Below are 20,104 nucleotides of genomic sequence, written 5' to 3'. Positions count from 1 at the left end.
TATTATAATGATATCCTAGCGCATTCGCCATTTTCTGAAATAGAATGAGCTACAAAATACTGGCGCATTCGTCATTTCCTAAAAAAAAAACGTGTATATATCTCAACTATAAGTAAAATTATTTTATATAAAATATATATATAACTCTAAAAACAAGAGTATAATTCTTATCTAATAGAAAAATAACCGTATTGTTATTGGCAAATTATATAGAATACATTATGATACCTCTATAATGCCGTATAATCGAAAAAAGACGTCAAGTTGGCTGGGAAAAGATGGTCGATGATATTCTCCATAATATAATTTTACATATAAAATGACAGCGATTTTCATTTCAAAGCCAACTTTGATGCCGTTTTTATTTATTTTGGATCACATGGTATATCTAATACATATGTATTAAATATATCAAACGTAAAATATATGTGGAAAATATATTAAAAAGCAAAGAAATCTTATTTAGCTTACCGTTATCATCCACACATGATTATCGACCGTTTTGAAGCTTTTTCAAGAACTCCATTTTTAAAAAATATTACCGTGAAAGCAGCTTAATAGAATCCTAGCGCATTCGCCATTTCTTTCAAACAGCTATGAACAACTTTTACTGAGCTTTATAAAATACTAGGCCCACTGGATGTTGGATAGAATTAAGAAAAGTTCCTTTAGAAAAAAAAATGAAAAACTGACATTTAAAAATTTCTAAAAAATATACTTAAAAATCAATCTCAAAAATAAAATATATATACAAATATGTATGTAACAAAACAAACTGTAGAATCTGTATATATTTTAAATTGTTTATAGAACAATCTCGTACCATTTTGGCCTTATTCGCCATTCTATCAATACCTATTTACATATTTATATATTTATCAATAAATAAATAAGGAATGTTTTGAGAAAATATACAAAAAAATATATTTTATTTTTTCCAACTAGAATCAAACCCAGCTGCACTGTCTGAATCCGAATCATTGTTGGTATTTGCGATAGGCAAACTAGTCGAAGAGTAGTTTTTTGTGGGTGTCTTGGGCGTTGATGGTATACTACCCATCGATGTCTCATTTTTCTTCGATTTTTTTCTAGAACCGTAGTTTTTAGGAGGTCCCATAATGATTTCCTGACAAAAAAAATTAAATTAAATGCTTAAAAAGACTTTTACTATAATAGTGACAGTACTTTGTTGAGATTATCTGCTGATCCCCATCCTTTGTGTACTTTATCTGACATTGAATCAACAGGAGTGACAGAACTGCTACTTCCTACTCCCAGAAAGTTACTGAATGCTTCTGTGGTTTTCTTTACTCTCACATTAAACGAACCTATCCTCAAAAACCCTAAATCTTTGTCTAAGAAACAGAAAAAATATTTTTGACGCACCAGGTATAGTAAACTAAACTAATATACAGGGTGTCTCATAAATAAGTGCAAGCAAGTACTTTAAGTGTGGTAGATCTAGAGAAAAAATATTTTTATTAATCATTTTTAAAATAAAATAAAAATAATCGAGCTATTTAGCTTTGCAAATACCGTTATGATCGAAAATCATCCATATTTATTTCCTTCATTTCATAGCCATCGCTGACGTTTATCGCTGACGCTTATTTATGACACGCCCTGTATAACAACATACAGAACTATTTAATTAAAAATAAAAAAAGTAAATACCTGCTTTACCTGATTGTTTTTTCCTTCCTTTAATTTCTGAAAAAAGAAAATTAAAACAAAATGACATTTTTCTTTATTTTATTATCCGCAACTCATGCAATAAGAGTCATATAATAAAATAACAAATAACAGAATAAAATACATTTGTGTATGATTAAAATAACAATAATAATTTTTTATATACAAAATGTTCTAGTAAAATAAAAATAAATTTTTGTATAAAAAATATATATTTATTTTTCTAAAACATTGTGTATATACCATGCAATGGCCGACACCAAATAATAAAATTATGAGCATTTTTTAGTGGTAAAAACAGTGCAAAAATACGTCAAATTTTTTTTTTTGAGTTGAAATTTGATAGTTTTTGATATAAATATAAGTTTATTACACTGTTTCTACCAAGAAAAAAATATAAAAATATAGCAAAGATGTGTTTCTATCTATTAAGTATCTCTAGGACTAATTTGGGATTTATTAAAATAACTAAGTACAGACCTGGCCAAAAGAAAGCAATGAACATGCCTCATGTTATCGATGTACTCTGAAATTTAAAGCTAAAAATATATACAATTAATACTATTGGTAATTTCGTTAGCTATTAGAGAATACTGACCCTAGAACATTGACTAGATTGATGTAAAATTATTTAAAATATAATTATTAGTTTTTTTATTTATCTAAATATGACAGATATTCTTATAATTTCGTTGTATGAAGTCATTTGCCATCTAAACTTTGAGAAAAAAATTAGAATTATTTTTTTATAACAACTTGATAGAATTAAGGTGGGTCATATACGTAAAAAAATTGCTTCAAACATCAGTTTTTATTAATTTTGTATTATTTATTTATGTGTATTTAGTGAAAACTTATAGTCCTAACTAAAACTTTAAAACAGGACTTTATGATTTAAGAAAAATAAAAAAGTAGTCCATAGACGTAAAAACTTGTTGCTAAACGACATCTAATATACAGTATGTCCCCGGATTGTCTTTAAAAAGGGAAACACTTTTTTATTATTGACATTTTTAAAAAATGCATTCTTAATAAGAAATTTTGCTTGTTCTAAAATTATTAATCACGTTTATACTTTTCCAAATTTTCCATACCGTTTCACAAAAAAATATATAATTTAGATTTCATTCCTTCATAGATGTTTATTTATTTTGATTAACGTCATATTTTTGCTGTATCACATTTTTAGTAGAATGCATTTTTTTCAAAATGTCAATAATAAAAAAGGTTTTCCCCTTGTAAAGACACTTCGAGGACATACTGTGTGTATACAGTATAAAAATATATATCAATATACTCTTTGTACTTAAAGGAGACCCTAGAATAACTTTTTCTATTAAAACAAAATGGCAGTAAAGTGGGACATAGCTGTCAAATCTTGAAACAGAACTATAAAATTTATTTTTTTTGTTGCTTTACAAAAAAATACTGATCTTCAGCTACTATAAATGAAAATCACACAAAATATATACAGTATAGGTTAAAACAATTCATTGTACTTGAAACAGATTTAAAAACAAAAATAAAACAGTAATGAAAAGTTGATTTCTAGAAACTCGTTGTACTTTGAGTAAAATTAAATAAAAATAAATCTACTAAACGAAATCACAACAAAAAGGATCATAGACTAAAAAAATTGGCATTAAAAGACAAAAAGTCCAAAAATAAAGCGGGTCATAGACATAAAAAACTGTCGTTCAAACATGTCGTAAGTTTTTTTGAAAAAATAATAAAAAATATGCGTATGGTGCATGCGATGCTTCTAAAAAAATATATTTAACACTAAATCTACTTTGCCAAACCAGGATACGTGGGATAAGTCTGGAAAATGGAGGTAACGGAAGGTTTGGAGTTGGAGGATTTAATGAGCATGGGATGGGATATGGTTTTGTTCCTGAAGCTTTTCGTTTTCTTATCAGACCTGCCGTGCGTCGAAGCCTTCCCACTACTTTTGACGGTTGTTTTATACTCACTCCTCACTGTCAGCACGTTGTTCTCCTTCTGCTGCTTGGCTAGGAGGTAGTACTCCGGAGTACGACCGCTGTAGTCCCGAATATTCGGGTCAGCATCTAACGGAACATATAAAAAAAAACAGTGTGTGCATATTTGAAGTATAGAGTGTAGAGATGAGGAGAAATATCTCTTATGGGACTTGATTTGAAATAGTCGTCACAACAATGGGAAGAATAAGGGTTCACCAAACAACCACCCAAGTAGCATCTATCTGACTTCGAACTAAATCTGACCTGAAGCGACGTCAGACTGTGCAAATTTAGGTCGGGTGCCGGTGACGTCGCTTTTCTATTAAAAGCGACGTCGTTGGATCCGAGTCGGTAAATCCAACGATTTGTCGACGTACAAAATAACAACGTACCATTTTTATTAATTTCCCAACGTCGTTCCTACATTGGCTTGCACGACGTATACTTGAACTAGCCCGACGTCTACCCGTTGTCCGAATACGATACGTCTCACTGATAATCCCTAAAGTAACGTCCAATTATATTTTGTTGTATTTTATGTTCATATTTATAACCTATTTCACGTATTTCTATTTACGTCCGTAAATACAACCCATTAAGTAGCATTTGCGGCCTAATGAACATAACCTAATAAAAAGTTTTTGTAAACAAACTTAATTTTTTTTATTATGCTTAAAAAACATTAAAAAGGCATTTAGACATTCATCTGCATTTTACAGAAAGAGGTCGAGGCTTTTGTAAAATAATAGTAGTAGCTTTTCGTTTAGTCTTGCCTCCACCCACGAATGCTTTTTATCCGGAAGAGATGCTGCATTACACTGGTGCATCTTAATTTCTTTTTTTAGCTTAGGAAACCAGCAGACCCCATCCTCCTCCCACATGTGAGGTACTGGTTCCAATTCTTTTAAATTTTGTATATATACTATCTAAAAAAAGTGGCTGCCCATTTTTTTAAGGAGGAAACAAAAACTAAAATATAATTGCACAAATCCACAAATCACTGATACTCAAACATTTTTGACAACAAACAATTGACCTATCATAGACCAATAACAGACAACATCGGGAATCGTTTACCAGGAATACGAAAAATTATGTGCTATGTGGCCGACGACGGATGCTCCTACGTATGGCGGCCGTCGCAAATTTTACGTGGCGTACGTTGGAATTATATACGTCATAATACGATTGCCGGTCATCCGGTTTGATGACTTTGGTCGTGTGAGACGACTAATGTTGGAGACCCGGTCGGAATTGGTATATTGGTAGTTCATATTAAGTCGGACACAAAAATCCGCCATTCTTCACAAGTATTCGATTGTCAGCCATTATAAAATCGCTGTTTGTTTGTAAAATTTATATTCACATTCCGATTTCTAGTAGAATAATATTGATAAGGTTGAGTTTAGGGGAAACCACAGTACAGTTTTATGATTAAACCAGCTAGAAAATAAAAAATATATTTTGCGAGTTACTTTTTTATAGATATTTTTATTTCATAAATCTACCTAATTTTGAAGGCGCTAGTTGTTTTCTGGAGTATTTTAATCAGATATATCAAAAAAGTGACTTACGTTTACAAAACTGATGTCTCGATTAACGATTCAGAATTATTATAATATGAAATTAGGTAGGCACTTATAGTTATATTCGAGGAGTGATTATGAATCCATTATGTATTCTTGGTAGCGAATTTGAAACCAAACGTAACGTAAGTGCTTAGCGACGAATTTTAAGTAACTGAAATCCAACGTAATATGACGTTGGTAATTGGTAGAATTACATTCCCTATTAGGTCAGATCCCGACGTCGAGGCGACCCGAATCTGTATTCCCCATTTAGGTACAAATAAGGGTCATCAGGCGGTCGAACCGACGTTGGTACCCGACGTCGGGTTTATTGAACGCGACGTATACCCGACGTTAGATAACGTCCAAATGCTACTTGGGCACAGTGGCGCTAATGACGCATAAATCTAAAAAATGAAAAGTAATCATTGATAAGAGAATAAAAGTAACATAACCAAACATTACCCCAAAAAGCATTGTTTTTATTTTTTAGAATATAACACAATTATCTACATATATAAAATGCTAATGTTTATCTGTGTCGTTTCTACTGAAGTAACGACTTGCTCAAGAAAGTTGTTTTTTTTTACTAAAAGATAGCTAATTGGCTCTTCTAAAAACTGTCGTCGCCGGATTTTTTGTTTTTCATTTAATTAAAAAAAAAAGGTTTTTTTCTGATGTCGTGGCGGATACGCCAGGCTTCAAATAGTTTTTATATATTAGAGGCCCAGTCTACTGCTGAATAAAAATCGATAATTTATTTCATGTGCCATGAAAATAAAATTTGTATTTTTTTGAAACCCGCGCCTTCCCGTCAAATATTTATCTCTTTTGAATTATTTCCCGTTCTAAAAATTTTCGGCGCATATTTTAAATTTTAGGTTTTTGCTACAGCAGCGCCATCTTAAGTCTTCCCTTTTTTATGAATTTTTACTCCCAGCAGAATCCAAAAAATCTATTTTTTTTTATAATAAATTAGTTTTTATGTTAAACTAATTGTTAGAGAAGTTCTAAATAAAGTAAAATACTCACGGTAGTCTTGGAGAAGCTTCTTAAAAAAATCTTTATGCGCGAACTGTGCTGCTATGTGTAAAGGCGTGTAACCCTAAAAAAATAAAAAAAAAATGACATTCTTCGGGAGCTTTAAACAGGGGAAAGGACACGAAAAAAACCGTCACAAAGATTATTATCTATGTTGCCTACCTAAATACCCGAAAAATCGTGTTTTATGCATGTCGCAAGGTTTGTAAAGACGAAAAATATGACTTTGTGTCGTGAGAAATATTTTTGTCGGCTAAATTTTTCTAATTCCAGCCTTTCTACGATGTAAAAAAGGCTTTAATAGCTTGTATTTTAAGAAGAAAAAAAAGTTCCGCGTCTGTAAGTACTAGAACGTTTCTTAGAACGTCACTATACTTCTTAGATTAGATAGATGAACTTATTAGGTAAATTATATATATATACACAGGCCCAGACTTATTTATTATGTATTTTTAGCTTATTTACTGGAAACATTTCATCCAAAAAGAAAATCCTAAATTAGTGAGAATAAAATTAAAAAATAATATTATTTTCTGATTTAATTAAAAATGTGTAGTTTTCAGATTTTTCCCTAAACTTGTAGTATAAGAATAAGTCAGACAGACTGACAACAAAGTGATCCTATAACGGTTCCGTTTTATCCTCTTGAGATACGGAACTCTAAAAACGGATATAAATTTGTTCAAAAATATGTCTGCTAAATAACTAGAGTTCTCTAAGTAGTTACAAAACGAAGAGCATCTTCCTTTGGTAAAAAAAAACTTAGATTTTTATGTCATTTGCTGAAAATTCAGTATCAACTAAGAGATAAAAAAGTTTTGTAAGAAACCAAGCTCTATTGTGATTTTTACACCATTCTTAATCGCTTTGGCATTAAAATGTCTGTGAGAATACTAAATTTCAATAAAAACAGTTTGAAAATTTCATTAAAAATAAACAAAATATTTTTATGTACCCTTTCAAAAGCTGTAAGGTCCTCGAGAAGCGTTTTTTGTTTTATACAGGGTGTCCCAGAAATAAGTGCAAGTGTTTTAACTGGTAGTATAGTTCAACGTTCAACCCCAGAAACACGCCTATGAGGTTTCTTTTCGTGAAAAAAAATTGGAAAATTCGATTTTTTTTAGTTTTTAGTTAAAAACATAATTTCTTGATAATATGGCAATATAGGTATTAGATTAAATTTACAAGAAAGAAAATCCAGAAAAGATCCAGTGGTTCTCAAAATTTTAGCAAAAAATATTTTTTTTTGGAAATTTTCAATGTAAAATAACTCCGTTATTTTGGACTTATTTGAAAAACGAGTTTGAAAAAAGAGAAAATATGTTTCTTTTATCGAGATCTACCATCCCTTAAAATACTTGCAGTTACTACTTTACTTATTCCTGGGACACCCTGTATTTATCTGTAGAAGCATTCGCTGAAGTTTGGTACACTATTTTTGACATCCTGCATATAAAATTCTGATTCAAAGATGCAATTCACGACTCGTCTACTTAACAAATATTTGTAATTTGTATATCCAGGGTATACACGGTACGTCCTAATAAAACAATATATATTTTACATTTTTTAAGATTTTTTTTTGTAAAAATATAAGTCCGGATCTGTTGAATATACCCGGTAGCTACGAGACTCGCACTCGTCACTCTCGCCACTTGACAGATCGAGGAAATGCAACGTTGCCACATACCGAGGACGTCGTAAGCGATAAATAAACAAGAGGCATTCCAAAGAGTCGCGTTTCTAGGTATCAGAACGCGGTAAATTCTTTTATATGCCGCCAGTTCTACCAGCCTGAGATCTAAAAGACTTGGGATATTCCCAGAAAAAAAAGTACTTAGAAATATGTCATTTTGACAGGAATATTTCTTTTTTCTGTATTTTTAGTCAAGATACAAAAAAAAACGATTTTGAAGAAAATATTGTATAGATTTAAGACTTTTTCTTTAAACACATATTTAGAGTTATTTTTTTTTTGATTAAATTTATTCAAAAACTTACCCCGTTCTGTTTGGCAGTTGGTTGAAGATGGAGCCAAGTAAAACATGGAAAAAAGACAGTTTATATTATATTAAAATGTTATATCAAAAGAAGAAAATAATATACCGTGCGACTGTTGATGTCAACTTTGTACGAGCCTGTAAAGATTTTAATTATTTCTTCGTTTCCATGTTTTGCACCCCAATGCAGTACATTCTGTAAAGAAAAAAACAGCAAAAAATTATAAACCAAATAGATAATTTAAATAAAACAAGATCTTCATTTTGTTGGAATAACTAGTTTATTTAAAAAAGGTTAAATTTCGCAAATCTAAGATTTGTGTGCATTCATGGGACACATTTAACATCTGTAGATGTTATTAATGTTAGTAGTAGTTAGTAATACAGAAACTTTGAAGCTTTCTAGTTTTACCTAAATAACTAATTGTAATTTTAAAGTTGATAAATTGAAAAACCAGAATTCTTTTCAAGAAATAAATCTTTCACAAAAGTATAGACACTATTTAGTTTATTTTTGATCTTAGAAAAATACCTAGTAGTTCAAAACTATTTCTCTCCCTTCCTATACCGAAAAAAACTCTTCGGTGACAATTTGCGAAAGTATTTTTTACGGTACTGACTGGAACCACTCCGATTCGAATTTATGCGTTTCTGTAGCGTCCGTTCTCTTGTCCTGCCTTATCTGATACAAGCCTTATCTGAGCGGTACCATCGCTTGTGGTGCATATTTCGGTCAGAGAATTCCTTTTTTTTGTTATTACTATATGTAGGTACTTTTTTGGAATGCCAATAAGGAAAAAAAAAGAAAATATAAGAGGGAAATATTTGAGAGTGACCTAAATACCTAAGAGAGTAGGTTTTGTTATATTTTAATTCTTTTTTCTATAATTTTAATTTAAATTCAAGTATTCTTTCCTAATTTTTACTTAAGATATTATGGAAATTTCTGTCTAACTATTCTATCTAAAATAATAGACCAACGTCTATTATTTTAGATAGAATAAAGTCAAGCGCTTTAAAAAAGATTCACGGAAAGAATTAGCACCACCTTTTCGATATTCAAATGAAGATACGGCATAAACGGCGTTTTCCCGAGGTGTTAATTTCGGGTATCGATATCAAAAATATCGATGCGCTATCGACTCGGTCGATCTACGAACTGCAGGAAGTTATCCGTCGCTGGCCTGTCCCATTTTTTCAAATTGGTGTCGTTATCTTTTCGGTCTATCGGGCGCACCAATTAGGCTCTTCGTTTTTTTCTTCTTCTTTTTCGTTTATCTTTATCTTGTGTGTTCGGTTCTTCTTTTTGTTTTCCTCTATGTTTTAATGGGTTTTGGCTCGGGACCCGCTGCCCTGTTTCTTATCGGTTAAAGTTACTATAGATGCGTATCGTAATTTTTTTCTGTCTTTTTTTAATTTGATACCTTTGAACTTATAACCTGTGTGGATAAGTAAATTTGCTTAATTCTTGTTGAAAACGTATCAAAGACATTTGCTTTGACACTGGCTTGATAAAGTGTCTGTCTTTCTTTTGTGTACATGTCATTTTTACGAAATAAATTTAAATTTTATCCCGAAAATCATGAGGCGTCAAATTGCAAAACCCGTCTTATCCCAAAAACGCTGTTTTGAGTGTTTTAGCAAATGTTTGAAGCGTTATTTTACAAAAAAAAGTGTCCATTGAGTGCAATCATTGTTTTCTATCTCGTTTTTCTAGAAATAAAAGAGAAAAAACAACAAAAACTTGATTTATTAGATATGATTTTTTTTAAAATTAAGTAAGGATTTGAAATGGATAAGATCTCAATAGGCATATTATACTTGTACGTGTAAAAAGCAGTACGATGAAAAAATGCGGGATTTGCAACAATAATTAGGTTTGGTTTGGTTGTGAATAGGTGACTTTTGCTGCAGTATGGGACTATGTTTATGTAGATTCCACTATTTAGGTCCACTATTAATATAATGTCATTAGGCCATTTTTTTTAAATGGATATTGCGGATTTTTCAACTTGATGCCTCAAAAATACAGGGTGTTTCAAAACAAATGCGAAAAACTTCAGGGGGTGATTCCTTGTTCAAAATAAAGGGTAGTTTGCTTTATAAACGTTGGGTCAAAAGTCAACCATTAGGGAGATATCGCGGTACAAAGATGGCGGAAAAATAATGTTTTTATTTTTTATCTTGAAAACGAAAAGAGATAGACTAATGAAATTTTATGGAAGCATTACTGTTATGAAAACACACTTTCAGGTAATTTTTTTACTTTTTAAAATGAGTGGAAGGGGTTGAAATAAACTATTCCTATCATTCTTGTTAACGAAATTTAAAGAAAAATCGTATCAAACACATGCAAATGCTTTAATTTGGATAGTTTAGTTTGTTTAGAAACTTTTTACCTCTTGTGTTTTTTTTGATAAAACTCACCGATTGGAAATTAAAAAATAAAATGTAAAGCATTACATGTCAGGACAAAAAACATTTTTAGATTAAGAATCTAGTGATAATAACGATAATAATAATCATCTAGATAATAACGTATTGCAGTAGAGTAATGTCAAATAAAATAATATTAGGAACATCCTAAAAGTAACAGCGGCCGACTAGATTTTTCCCTAAAAAATTACAGCAGCCCACTAGATTCTTTATCAGAAAATGTTTTTTGTCCTGACATGTAATGCTTTACATTTTATTTTTTAATTTCAAATCGGTGAGTTTTATCAAAAAAATACAAGAGATAAAAAAGTTTCTAAACAAACTAAACTATCCAAATTAATTTTTTTGCATGTATTTGATAAGATTTTTCTTTAAATTTCACAAAATTTTCTTTAAATTTCAAAACATTATTTTTCCGCCATCTTTGTACCGCAATATCTCCCTAATGGTTGACTTTTGACCCAACGTTTATGAAGCAAACTACCCTTTATTTTGAACAAGGAATCACCCCCTGAAGTTTTTCGCATTTGTTTTGAAACACCCTGTATATTATATCCCAACAAAATGAGGATTACATAATATAAAACTAACAATAACAAAAAAAATACTTACATACTAATCAAGTCCAATGGTAGATATAATTGTCAACCAGCATGAAAAAGAAAAAACAAAAAAAATTGTAATTAATAATAATTGCACATAGATAAATCGTATAAGTAAGCTATGAAATATTTTTCATTTAAGATTACTTTATTTTGTTGACTCTAAGATGGAGGATATCTAAGTAGGATAAATATTTCATAGCCTTTCTCTAAAATTTATACAAATTAAATATTCGACCTTCGAAATGTAAGAAAAACAAAAAAAGCATTTGTAATAAAATTAAATAAAAATAAACGAATAGTAGTTATTTTGCAAAACTTGTATCTTGTATCTATAAAGCTATGAAATAAAATTAAAAAAAAACTGATGGGTAAGTAGGAAAGTCAAGAAGTACAAAAGGATATTATTGCTGAGTATAACTAATTGCCCTGTATTTTACTATTAAAAATATTTTACTTTCTTACAGACAACTGTCAGGTCAATAGAACTTTTACGTAAATTTTCTTACGCAAAAAATCGAGGAAGTAAACAATATATTTTCAAAAAAAAAACCGCTTAGAAAAAATCCGAATTGTGACTTACAGGGGAGGAGAAGAGAGGACGTAAAAAAGACGCCGGACACGCTACAGGGAGCCCTCCGTAATATTCCGGAGACACGCTGTTTGTTTTAGGACTCCCCGCTGTTTTTGGAGCCCCCCGTGGGGTCCAGCCCCCGCGCCTCTTATCAGATCGCAGCGTGCGTAGACAATTTTTGCGGGGGTTTTCCCACAAAATCGCTCCTATACCTTCTCCTAGCTAATGTATGCCACGACACATGGAGGTGGTAAAAAAAGGAAGTGAATTGGGGAAAAGTGTAAGTGAAATGGGGGAAAGGAATATGGCGGAGATATGGAACCAAAGAGTCCGAGAAGCAGACATTTATTTTTTCTTAATCTTATACAGGGTGAATCTTAAATAAGTGCAAATATTTTTAGGTGTAGTATTATATTTCGACCCCCAAAAACACGTCTATGAGTTTTCTTCTTGCGAAAAAAATTGAAAATCTAGAATTTTTTTAAAATTTTTAGCTAAAAACCTAATATCTTTATAATATTGCAACATAGATAGTGGATTAAATTTGCAAGAATGAAAACCCAGAAAGATTCAGTGGTTCTTAAAATTTAAGGAAAAATCAATTTTTTTGGAAATTTTCAAAGTAAAATATAATGGACTTATTTGAAAAACGGCAAATAGTGAACAGTGCTTTCCATAAAATCAATAAAATTAAAAATATAGGAAATAATATACAGGTACTGATTTCTTTCGAAAATCGACATCTATGAAACTATGAACCCTTTCTGGATACAAGCGGTACATTGTGAGACAGGAAATTGTAGAGAGAAACAAGCCCTATAACATAGGATACAACATTTTAATGAACAGTGCTTTCCATAAAATCAATAAAATAAAAAATATAGGAAATAATATAGAGGTACTGATTTTTTTCGAAAATCGACAAAAAAAGCCCTATAACATAGGATACAACATTTTAATGAACAGTGCTTTCCATAAATCAATAAAATGAAAAATATAGGAAATAATATACAGGTACTGATTTCTTTCGAAAATCGACAACTATGAAACTATGAACCCTTCGTGGACACAAACAGTACATTGTGAGACAGGAAATTGTAGAGAGAAACAAGCCCTATAACATAGGATACAACATTTTAATGAACAGTGCTTTCCATAAAATCAATAAAATAAAAAACATAGGAAATAATATAGAGGTACTGATTTCTTTCGAAAATCGACAACTATGAAACTATGAACCCTTCCTGGACACAAACGGTACATTGTAAGACAGGAAATTGTAGAGAGAAATAAGACCTATAACATAGGATACAACATTTTAATGAACAGTGCTTTCCATAAAATCAATAAAATGAAAAATATAGGAAATAATATACAAGTACTGATTTCTTTCGAAAATCGACATCTATGAAACTATGAACCCTTCGTGGACACAAACGGTACATTGTGAGACAGGAAATTGTAGAGAGAAACAAGCCCTATAACATAGGATACAACATTTTAATGAACTGTGCTTTCCATAAAATCAATAAAATGAAAAATATAGGAAATAATATACAGGTACTGATTTCTTTCGAAAATCGACAACTATGAAACTATGAACCCTTCCTGGACACAAAATATGCTTTTTTATCGAGATCTACCAGCCCTGAAAATATTTGCACTTGCTAAGACTGACCCTGTATAGCCCAATCAATTTTAGTTAAAATTTGAAGAATAAAAAAAATTATAGAGTCAAAAAATCACAGAATTTGGTGAAATATTTAATTTTTTTAAAGTTAAAACGGTATATAAATATTTTTAACACCTTTAACACAAATCAACAGTAAGTAAAGCTTATATTTTCTTACTGTGTTCCACTTACAGGAGAGACAAAATAAATAAAAAATAAATATATAAATAATAAAGAAAAAAAAATTGTTTTTACTGCATTTTTGTTAGAGCTGTCACTCTGTATTAAACAAACTAAATATTTTATATACTCACCGCCTAAAAAATCCGGGAAATCATCAAACGGAGAGCATAAAAAGAGAAAAAAAAACATTAAATATGCTCAATAAATAAAAACACCAATACAAACAATAATCCTATATACAACTTTATTTATAATAATTCTCAATAATTATTGCGGTTTAATAATTAATATGACTGGTCTAGACACTCAAACAAGCAATCAGAAATACCATAAACTATATGAAGAGTTGATATTTATTTTTAATCATTACACTGTTGACATATATCTTCGGCGAAAAATGGGGAGAATCGCATATACATAAAACCTCTTCAGCAGGCTCGTAACTTTTTGATATGTTAGTGTACACACACAGCGTCCTTGTTCGTGCCGTCGTGTCTTTTTTGCCAACGGCCACGTCGTCTCGTTTTTTTTCCGCCGTGTATGTTCGGTCGTGGCTGCTATCATCGGGAATCATCTGTAAACGAGCAGTTTACAGGTTGTCGGCTGGTCACGCAACCGAATGATATAAAGAAGAAACGAAATTGTGGCAAATTAGCGGCTATATATATTTATCTGTTGGGACTGGGACGGCCATATTGACGGAGGGTTGCGTACAGTGCGATGGGAAATGCTTGAAAGCACATGACCGTTTGTAAACTGAATAAGTCTGTTCAAACGAGTCAGTGAAGATCTCTCAACAAACAACATTAAAAAGTAACAGCAACGTTACAAATACAGTCGTATTTCTAAATACTTGCTTCTGTGTCTTGTACCGGATGTTTCTCAAAAGTGGTTCACCCTTATAACTTTGATTATAACTAGATTTGGTATGTTAGTCTATGAAAATGACTACAACTTTTAAATGCCTTTTTACGAATAATTTGGTACCACACACTTGGTATTTCGAGTCAAATAGTCGTTATGAACAGCATGTTACACTTTCAAATAAACCATATGCGAAAATGTCAAAAGTTTATGTCATTCTATTTAGAGTGTCATTTTCTATCGAATAAAGTAAAAAAATACCGAGGGTACCATTTAAAAATCGAAAATTGTCCTTGTCATTTCCGGTGAAACAGGAAGTGACCGAAAAACAATTGAATACTTCGATCAATCCTAATTTATGCCATATACTAACACACCAAAAGGAGTGTTTGGGCCGAGAGCTAATTACTCCGAACCAATGGGCACTTACCCTAGTATCCTACAGGCAGAAATCTACGCTATCGAGAGACGCGTACAACTTATCTTAGATAGGAAGTATCGGAAATAAGAAATAGTCATCTTATCTGATAGTCAAGCAGCGTTAAAGGCGATCAACTCAGTATCAATCAATTCGAAATTGGTCAAAGAATGAGTAGAGAAGCTGAATAAATTAGGCAAAGAAAACAAAGTCCTCCTACACTGGGTGCCTGCTCACCAAGGGATAGAAGGCAATGAAAAAGCAAATAATCTAGCTAGGAAAGGAGCGAACAATCCACTAACTGGACCAGAACCGTTCTGCTTTCCAAGTGGTAACCAACTCAAGGCGGAACTCAAGAACTTGGAAGATTCCATCCGCAACCTGGAATGGAAATCTTGCAATGGTCTAAGACACTCGAAGAAGTTTCTGAGGGCTTATAATCAAGAAAAATCACAGATCTTCCTGGGTCTGAGTAAGAACAATCTTCGGATTGTCACGGGGTTTTTAACAGGACACTGTCTCCTCAATGAACACCTCAGTAGATTGAAACTAAGAAGAAACGGCGAATGCAGATTCTGTGGGGAAGATGGTGAAACACCAGTACACCTCATCACTGAGTGCGCCGAGACGACAACCATTCGTGCCATGAATTTTGGTACGACTGATATTGGAGATGGAGAACTACCCTCTATAAAACCGTCCCAGATACTGGCTTTTGTCAAAGCCCTGGGACTGTATGATGAGTTATGATCCAAGAAAGGGGGACACAATGGATCTGTAAGGTCGAAGTGATTAACCCCCCTCCCACTCATTCTAAATTCTAAAAAAAATTCTAACACACCAAATACCATTTTTTTATCTGAAAAAATAAAAAAGTTATAGGGGGTGAACCACTTTTGGGAAACCCACCCGGTATCTTATAAAAGTAAAACCTTAATGAACTATAATATGTAGTACCCTCGGTAGTACCTAATATACAGGGTATCCCAGAAATAAGTATTTTAAGGGGTGGTAGATAAAAGAAACAAATATTTTCTCTTTATCGTTTTTCAAATAAGTCCAAAATAACGTAAAAAAAATTATAATTTAATTATAATAAATAATATTAATAATTTATTATTAATAAATTAATAATAAATTATTAATTTATTAATAATAAATTAAAAAAAAATGATTTTTTGCTAAAATTTTGAGAACCACTGGATCTTTTCTGGATTTTCTTTCTTGTAAAGTTAATCTACTACCTATGTTGCCATATTATCAAGAAATTATTTTTTTAATAAAAACTAAAAAAAAAAATCAAAAATTCCGAATTTTCAAAATAAAAATTCGCGAAAAAAAACTTAAGCATGTTTCTGGGGTTGAACTTTACTACCAGCTAAAATACTTGCACTTATTTCTGGGACACCCTGTATATACAAATGCGACTTACGGAAAATTCATCCATTTCTGAATTGAGTACTCACCGTAAAAGGGTCCTGAAACAAAGAAGAAAATATATTAATCACCACACAAAAATTAAATGATAATGTACAAAATTTGTACAAAATCGAGATATGTTTACTAGCCTAAAATCAATCCTCTTTTTTAGACCTTAAAGAAATAAGATGGCAACATTATACAACAGCCTTTACTTATTTCTCTAACCCTCCCACACATCTCTCTAGTACTTCCTCTACTAATTATCACAGAAAAAATAAAGGAACACAAAATCTCCCAAAACGAAAAAAATAAATACACCACTCCAAGGATACAAGTGACAATATCCTTCCTAATTGACGTCACATGCGTTCCACGTTCTCGATACATCACTAACAGTTCCGTCTCTCTTCCTCCGGGTCGTACGCGAGGTACCGCCGTCCTCGTCGTACCGGCGCCACGTCTGAACCCGACTTGTCACTCCCACTCGAAAAAGTGAAATCTAATAAATAAATCGGGGTGGTTATACGGAACGAGGAGGTTGTAAATATGTTCCTGTCGGGTTTTTTTTTTGTACCTGCATGTGGTAATTCACTCGAGAAGAACCATTAAAAAGTGTCCAGAGTATTTTTTCTTTAATTAAATAGTGTTTCGTGGTGATATAAAAATAATCTAAATATGTAATTAATAGCCTGTACCCGCGACTTTGTTCGCGTCGAATTAATCACTTGTAATGGTGATGATAAAGCGAAGCAAGAAATTTTCTCACATTTATGTCAGCATGAGAGAAAACAATATGGCGATATTCTTATATAACTTGGTAATATTTGAGAGATAGTTTCATCTCGTTGGAAATTTGACTTTCGAAAAATCCGTTTGTCAAAAATAAGCTTTTTACGTCAAGCAGTTTAAGCAGAATCGTGGTTAATGAATTGTCCAACTTTTTGGAACACCCTGTGTGATTTTTTAAAAAAATTAAAAGTATATAAAAAACAAAATAAATTATGTGTGTCAAAGCGTTTTCCCGAAAGACTAACCGTTTTTAAATAACAAATATTGTAGCATTTGAGGGGCGTCTTCACCCTCTTGGAATTCGAGTTTCGAGAAACCCCTCCTTATCGAACCTCTACGCCCCACAGTTAATCCGTTTGCCAAAAATCAGCTTTAAACGTCAAGCAGTTTAAGCAGAATCGTGGTTAATGAATTGTCCAACTTTTTGGAACACCCTGTGTGATTTTTTAAAAAAATTAAAATATAAAAAACAAAATAAATTATGCGTGTCCAAGCGTTTTCCCGAAAGACTAACCGTTTTTTAAATAACAAATATTGTAATATTTGAGGGGCGTTTTCACCCTCTTGGAATTCGAGATTCGAGAAACCGCTCCTTATCGAACCTCTACACCCCACAGTTAATCCGTTTGCCAAAAATCAGCTTTAAACGTCAAGCAGTTTAAGCAGAATCGTGGTTAATGAATTGTCCAACTTTTTGGAACACCCTGTGTGATTTTTTAAAAAAATTAAAAATATATAAAAAACAAAATAAATTATGCGTGTCCAAGCGTTTTCCCGAAAGACTAACCGTTTTTTAAATAACAAATATTGTAATATTTGAGGGGCGTTTTCACCCTCTTGGAATTCGAGATTCGAGAAACCCCTCCTTATCGAACCTCTACACCCCACAGTTAATCCGTTTGCCAAAAATCAGCTTTAAACGTCAAGCAGTTTAAGCAGAATCGTGGTTAATGAATTGTCCAACTTTTTGGAACACCCTGTGTGATTTTTTAAAAAAATTAAAAATATATAAAAAACAAAATAAATTATGCGTGTCCAAGCGTTTTCCCGAAAGACTAACCGTTTTTTAAATAACAAATATTGTAATATTTGAGGGGCGTTTTCACCCTCTTGGAATTCGAGATTCGAGAAACCCCTCCTTATCGAACCTCTACGCCCCAGAGTTAATCCGTTTGCCAAAAATCAGCTTTAAACGTCAAGCAGTTTAAGCAGAATCGTGGTTAATGAATTGTCCAACTTTTTGGAACACCCTGTGTGATTTTTAAAAAAAATTAAAAATATATAAAAAACAAAATAAATTATGCGTGTCCAAGCGTTTTCCCGAAAGACTAACCGTTTTTTAAAAAACAAATATTGTAAAATTTGAGGGGCGTTTTCACCCTCTTGGAATTCGAGATTCGAGAAACCTCTCCTTGTCGAACCTCTACACCCCACAGTTAATCCGTTTGCCAAAAATCAGCTTTAAACGTCAAGCAGTTTAAGCAGTATCGTGATTATTCAATGGCCATATTTTATGAAACACCCTGTATAAATTTTTAAAAAATCTTAAAATATGTAAAACAACAAAATAAAATATACGTGTTTAAGACTTTTTCCGAAAAACTCACCGGTTTTTAAATAAAAAAATATTCTAACATTTGAGGGGTGGTTTCACCCCCTTAGAATTCAAGTTTCGAAAAATCCCTTCTTATCGAACATCAACACCCTAAAGTCAATCCGTTTTCCAAAAATCAGCTTTTTACGTCAAGCGCTTTAAGCAGGATCGTGATTAATCCCTAACCAGATTTTTCTAAACACCCTGTATACATTTTTAAAAAATCTTAAAATATGTAAAAAAATAAAATAAAATATATGTGTTTAAGCGTTTTTTCGGAAACTTGACCGTTTTTTTAATAAAAAATATTGTAATATTTGAGGGGTGGTTTCACCCCCTTGGAACTAGAATTTCGAAAAATCCCTTCTTATCGAACCTCTACACCCTATAGAACCAACCTGTATGCCAAAACTGAGCTTCTTACGTTGAGTGGTTTGAGCAGGATCGTGATTAATCAGTGAGTCACTATTTTATATATTAGTATAGATAACTAATAGATTTTTTTTCTTAGTTTAAAATAGTGATAACGTCTAGAGATTGACTTTGCCAAAATTATCATCGATTGTCATTTCTCAGGCTCTTGACGCCGTTTTTTGTCCATCATACGGTATTTTGTATATCAAATTTTTTGTTGATGAGTATAACTTTAACAAAAAGTACGATTAAGACTGTGTTAATGACGCCACGGAAAAAATGAGACGTACGAAATTTGAGAAAATTAAGTCGGTACGGACAGATGCGTCGGTACCACCACGGGAGAGTCGATCACGTCTTCTATTAGTCGGTCCACCGTATCGAATAATAGCTGCTATCAGAGCGGTCGTACCCAGATTAAAGAGCGCCCATAGCGACCTTTGGGGAAAATGTCCTGCTTTTACCGGTACCATCAGCATAGTAGTAGTACTTGCATTATTTTTATTATAATTTTTAGTATACACTTTTCTTCCATTTCTAGAACTGAGGCGTCAAGTTGTAAAACCCGCTTTATCCATTTGAAAAAAAATATGTATTTATTATACTAATATATAAAATCCTTTAGTGACTCACTGATTAATCACGCGATCCTGCTTAAACCACTCAACGTAAGAAGCTCAATTTTGGCATACAGGTTGGTTCTATAGGGTGTAGAGGTTCGATAAGAAAGGATTTTTCGAAACTTCAGTTCCAAGGGGGTGAAACCACCCCTCAAATATTACAATATTGTTTATTTAAAAAACGGTCAAGTTTCCGAAAAAACGCATAAACACGTATATTTTATTTTGTTTTT

General features: G+C 32.0%; 1 protein-coding gene across 4 annotated transcripts in view; it reads right to left on the bottom strand.

Moving 5' to 3' along the window:
* Positions 1 to 150: 150 nt before the first annotated feature.
* LOC115891191 (ankyrin repeat domain-containing protein SOWAHB) overlaps positions 151 to 20,104 on the bottom strand; it is a 329,208-nt gene continuing 309,254 nt past the window's right edge. The window contains exons 4-12 of one of the 4 annotated variants that reach the window (XM_030911600.1): positions 16,499 to 16,510; positions 11,332 to 11,334; positions 8,390 to 8,479; positions 8,285 to 8,290; positions 6,275 to 6,347; positions 3,666 to 3,761; positions 1,675 to 1,710; positions 1,186 to 1,355; positions 151 to 1,126 (exon numbers count right to left, since the gene is read on the bottom strand). In XM_030911600.1, the coding sequence (XP_030767460.1) occupies positions 929 to 1,126; positions 1,186 to 1,355; positions 1,675 to 1,710; positions 3,666 to 3,761; positions 6,275 to 6,347; positions 8,285 to 8,290; positions 8,390 to 8,479; positions 11,332 to 11,334; positions 16,499 to 16,510 (684 nt within the window). In that variant the 3' untranslated portion in view covers positions 151 to 928. The remainder of the gene's footprint in view (positions 1,127 to 1,185; positions 1,356 to 1,674; positions 1,711 to 3,665; positions 3,762 to 6,274; positions 6,348 to 8,284; positions 8,291 to 8,389; positions 8,480 to 11,331; positions 11,335 to 16,498; positions 16,511 to 20,104) is intronic. The other 3 variants (XM_030911602.1, XM_030911598.1, XM_030911599.1) reach the window with 3 other exon arrangements.

The sequence above is a fragment of the Sitophilus oryzae genome, unplaced genomic scaffold, assembly GCF_002938485.1.
Source record: "Sitophilus oryzae breed Bouriz unplaced genomic scaffold, Soryzae_2.0 scaffold_979_pilon_pilon, whole genome shotgun sequence".
In the NCBI taxonomy this organism is placed as follows: Eukaryota; Metazoa; Arthropoda; class Insecta; order Coleoptera; family Curculionidae; genus Sitophilus; species Sitophilus oryzae.
This window is presented reverse-complemented; position numbering and strand designations above follow the sequence as displayed.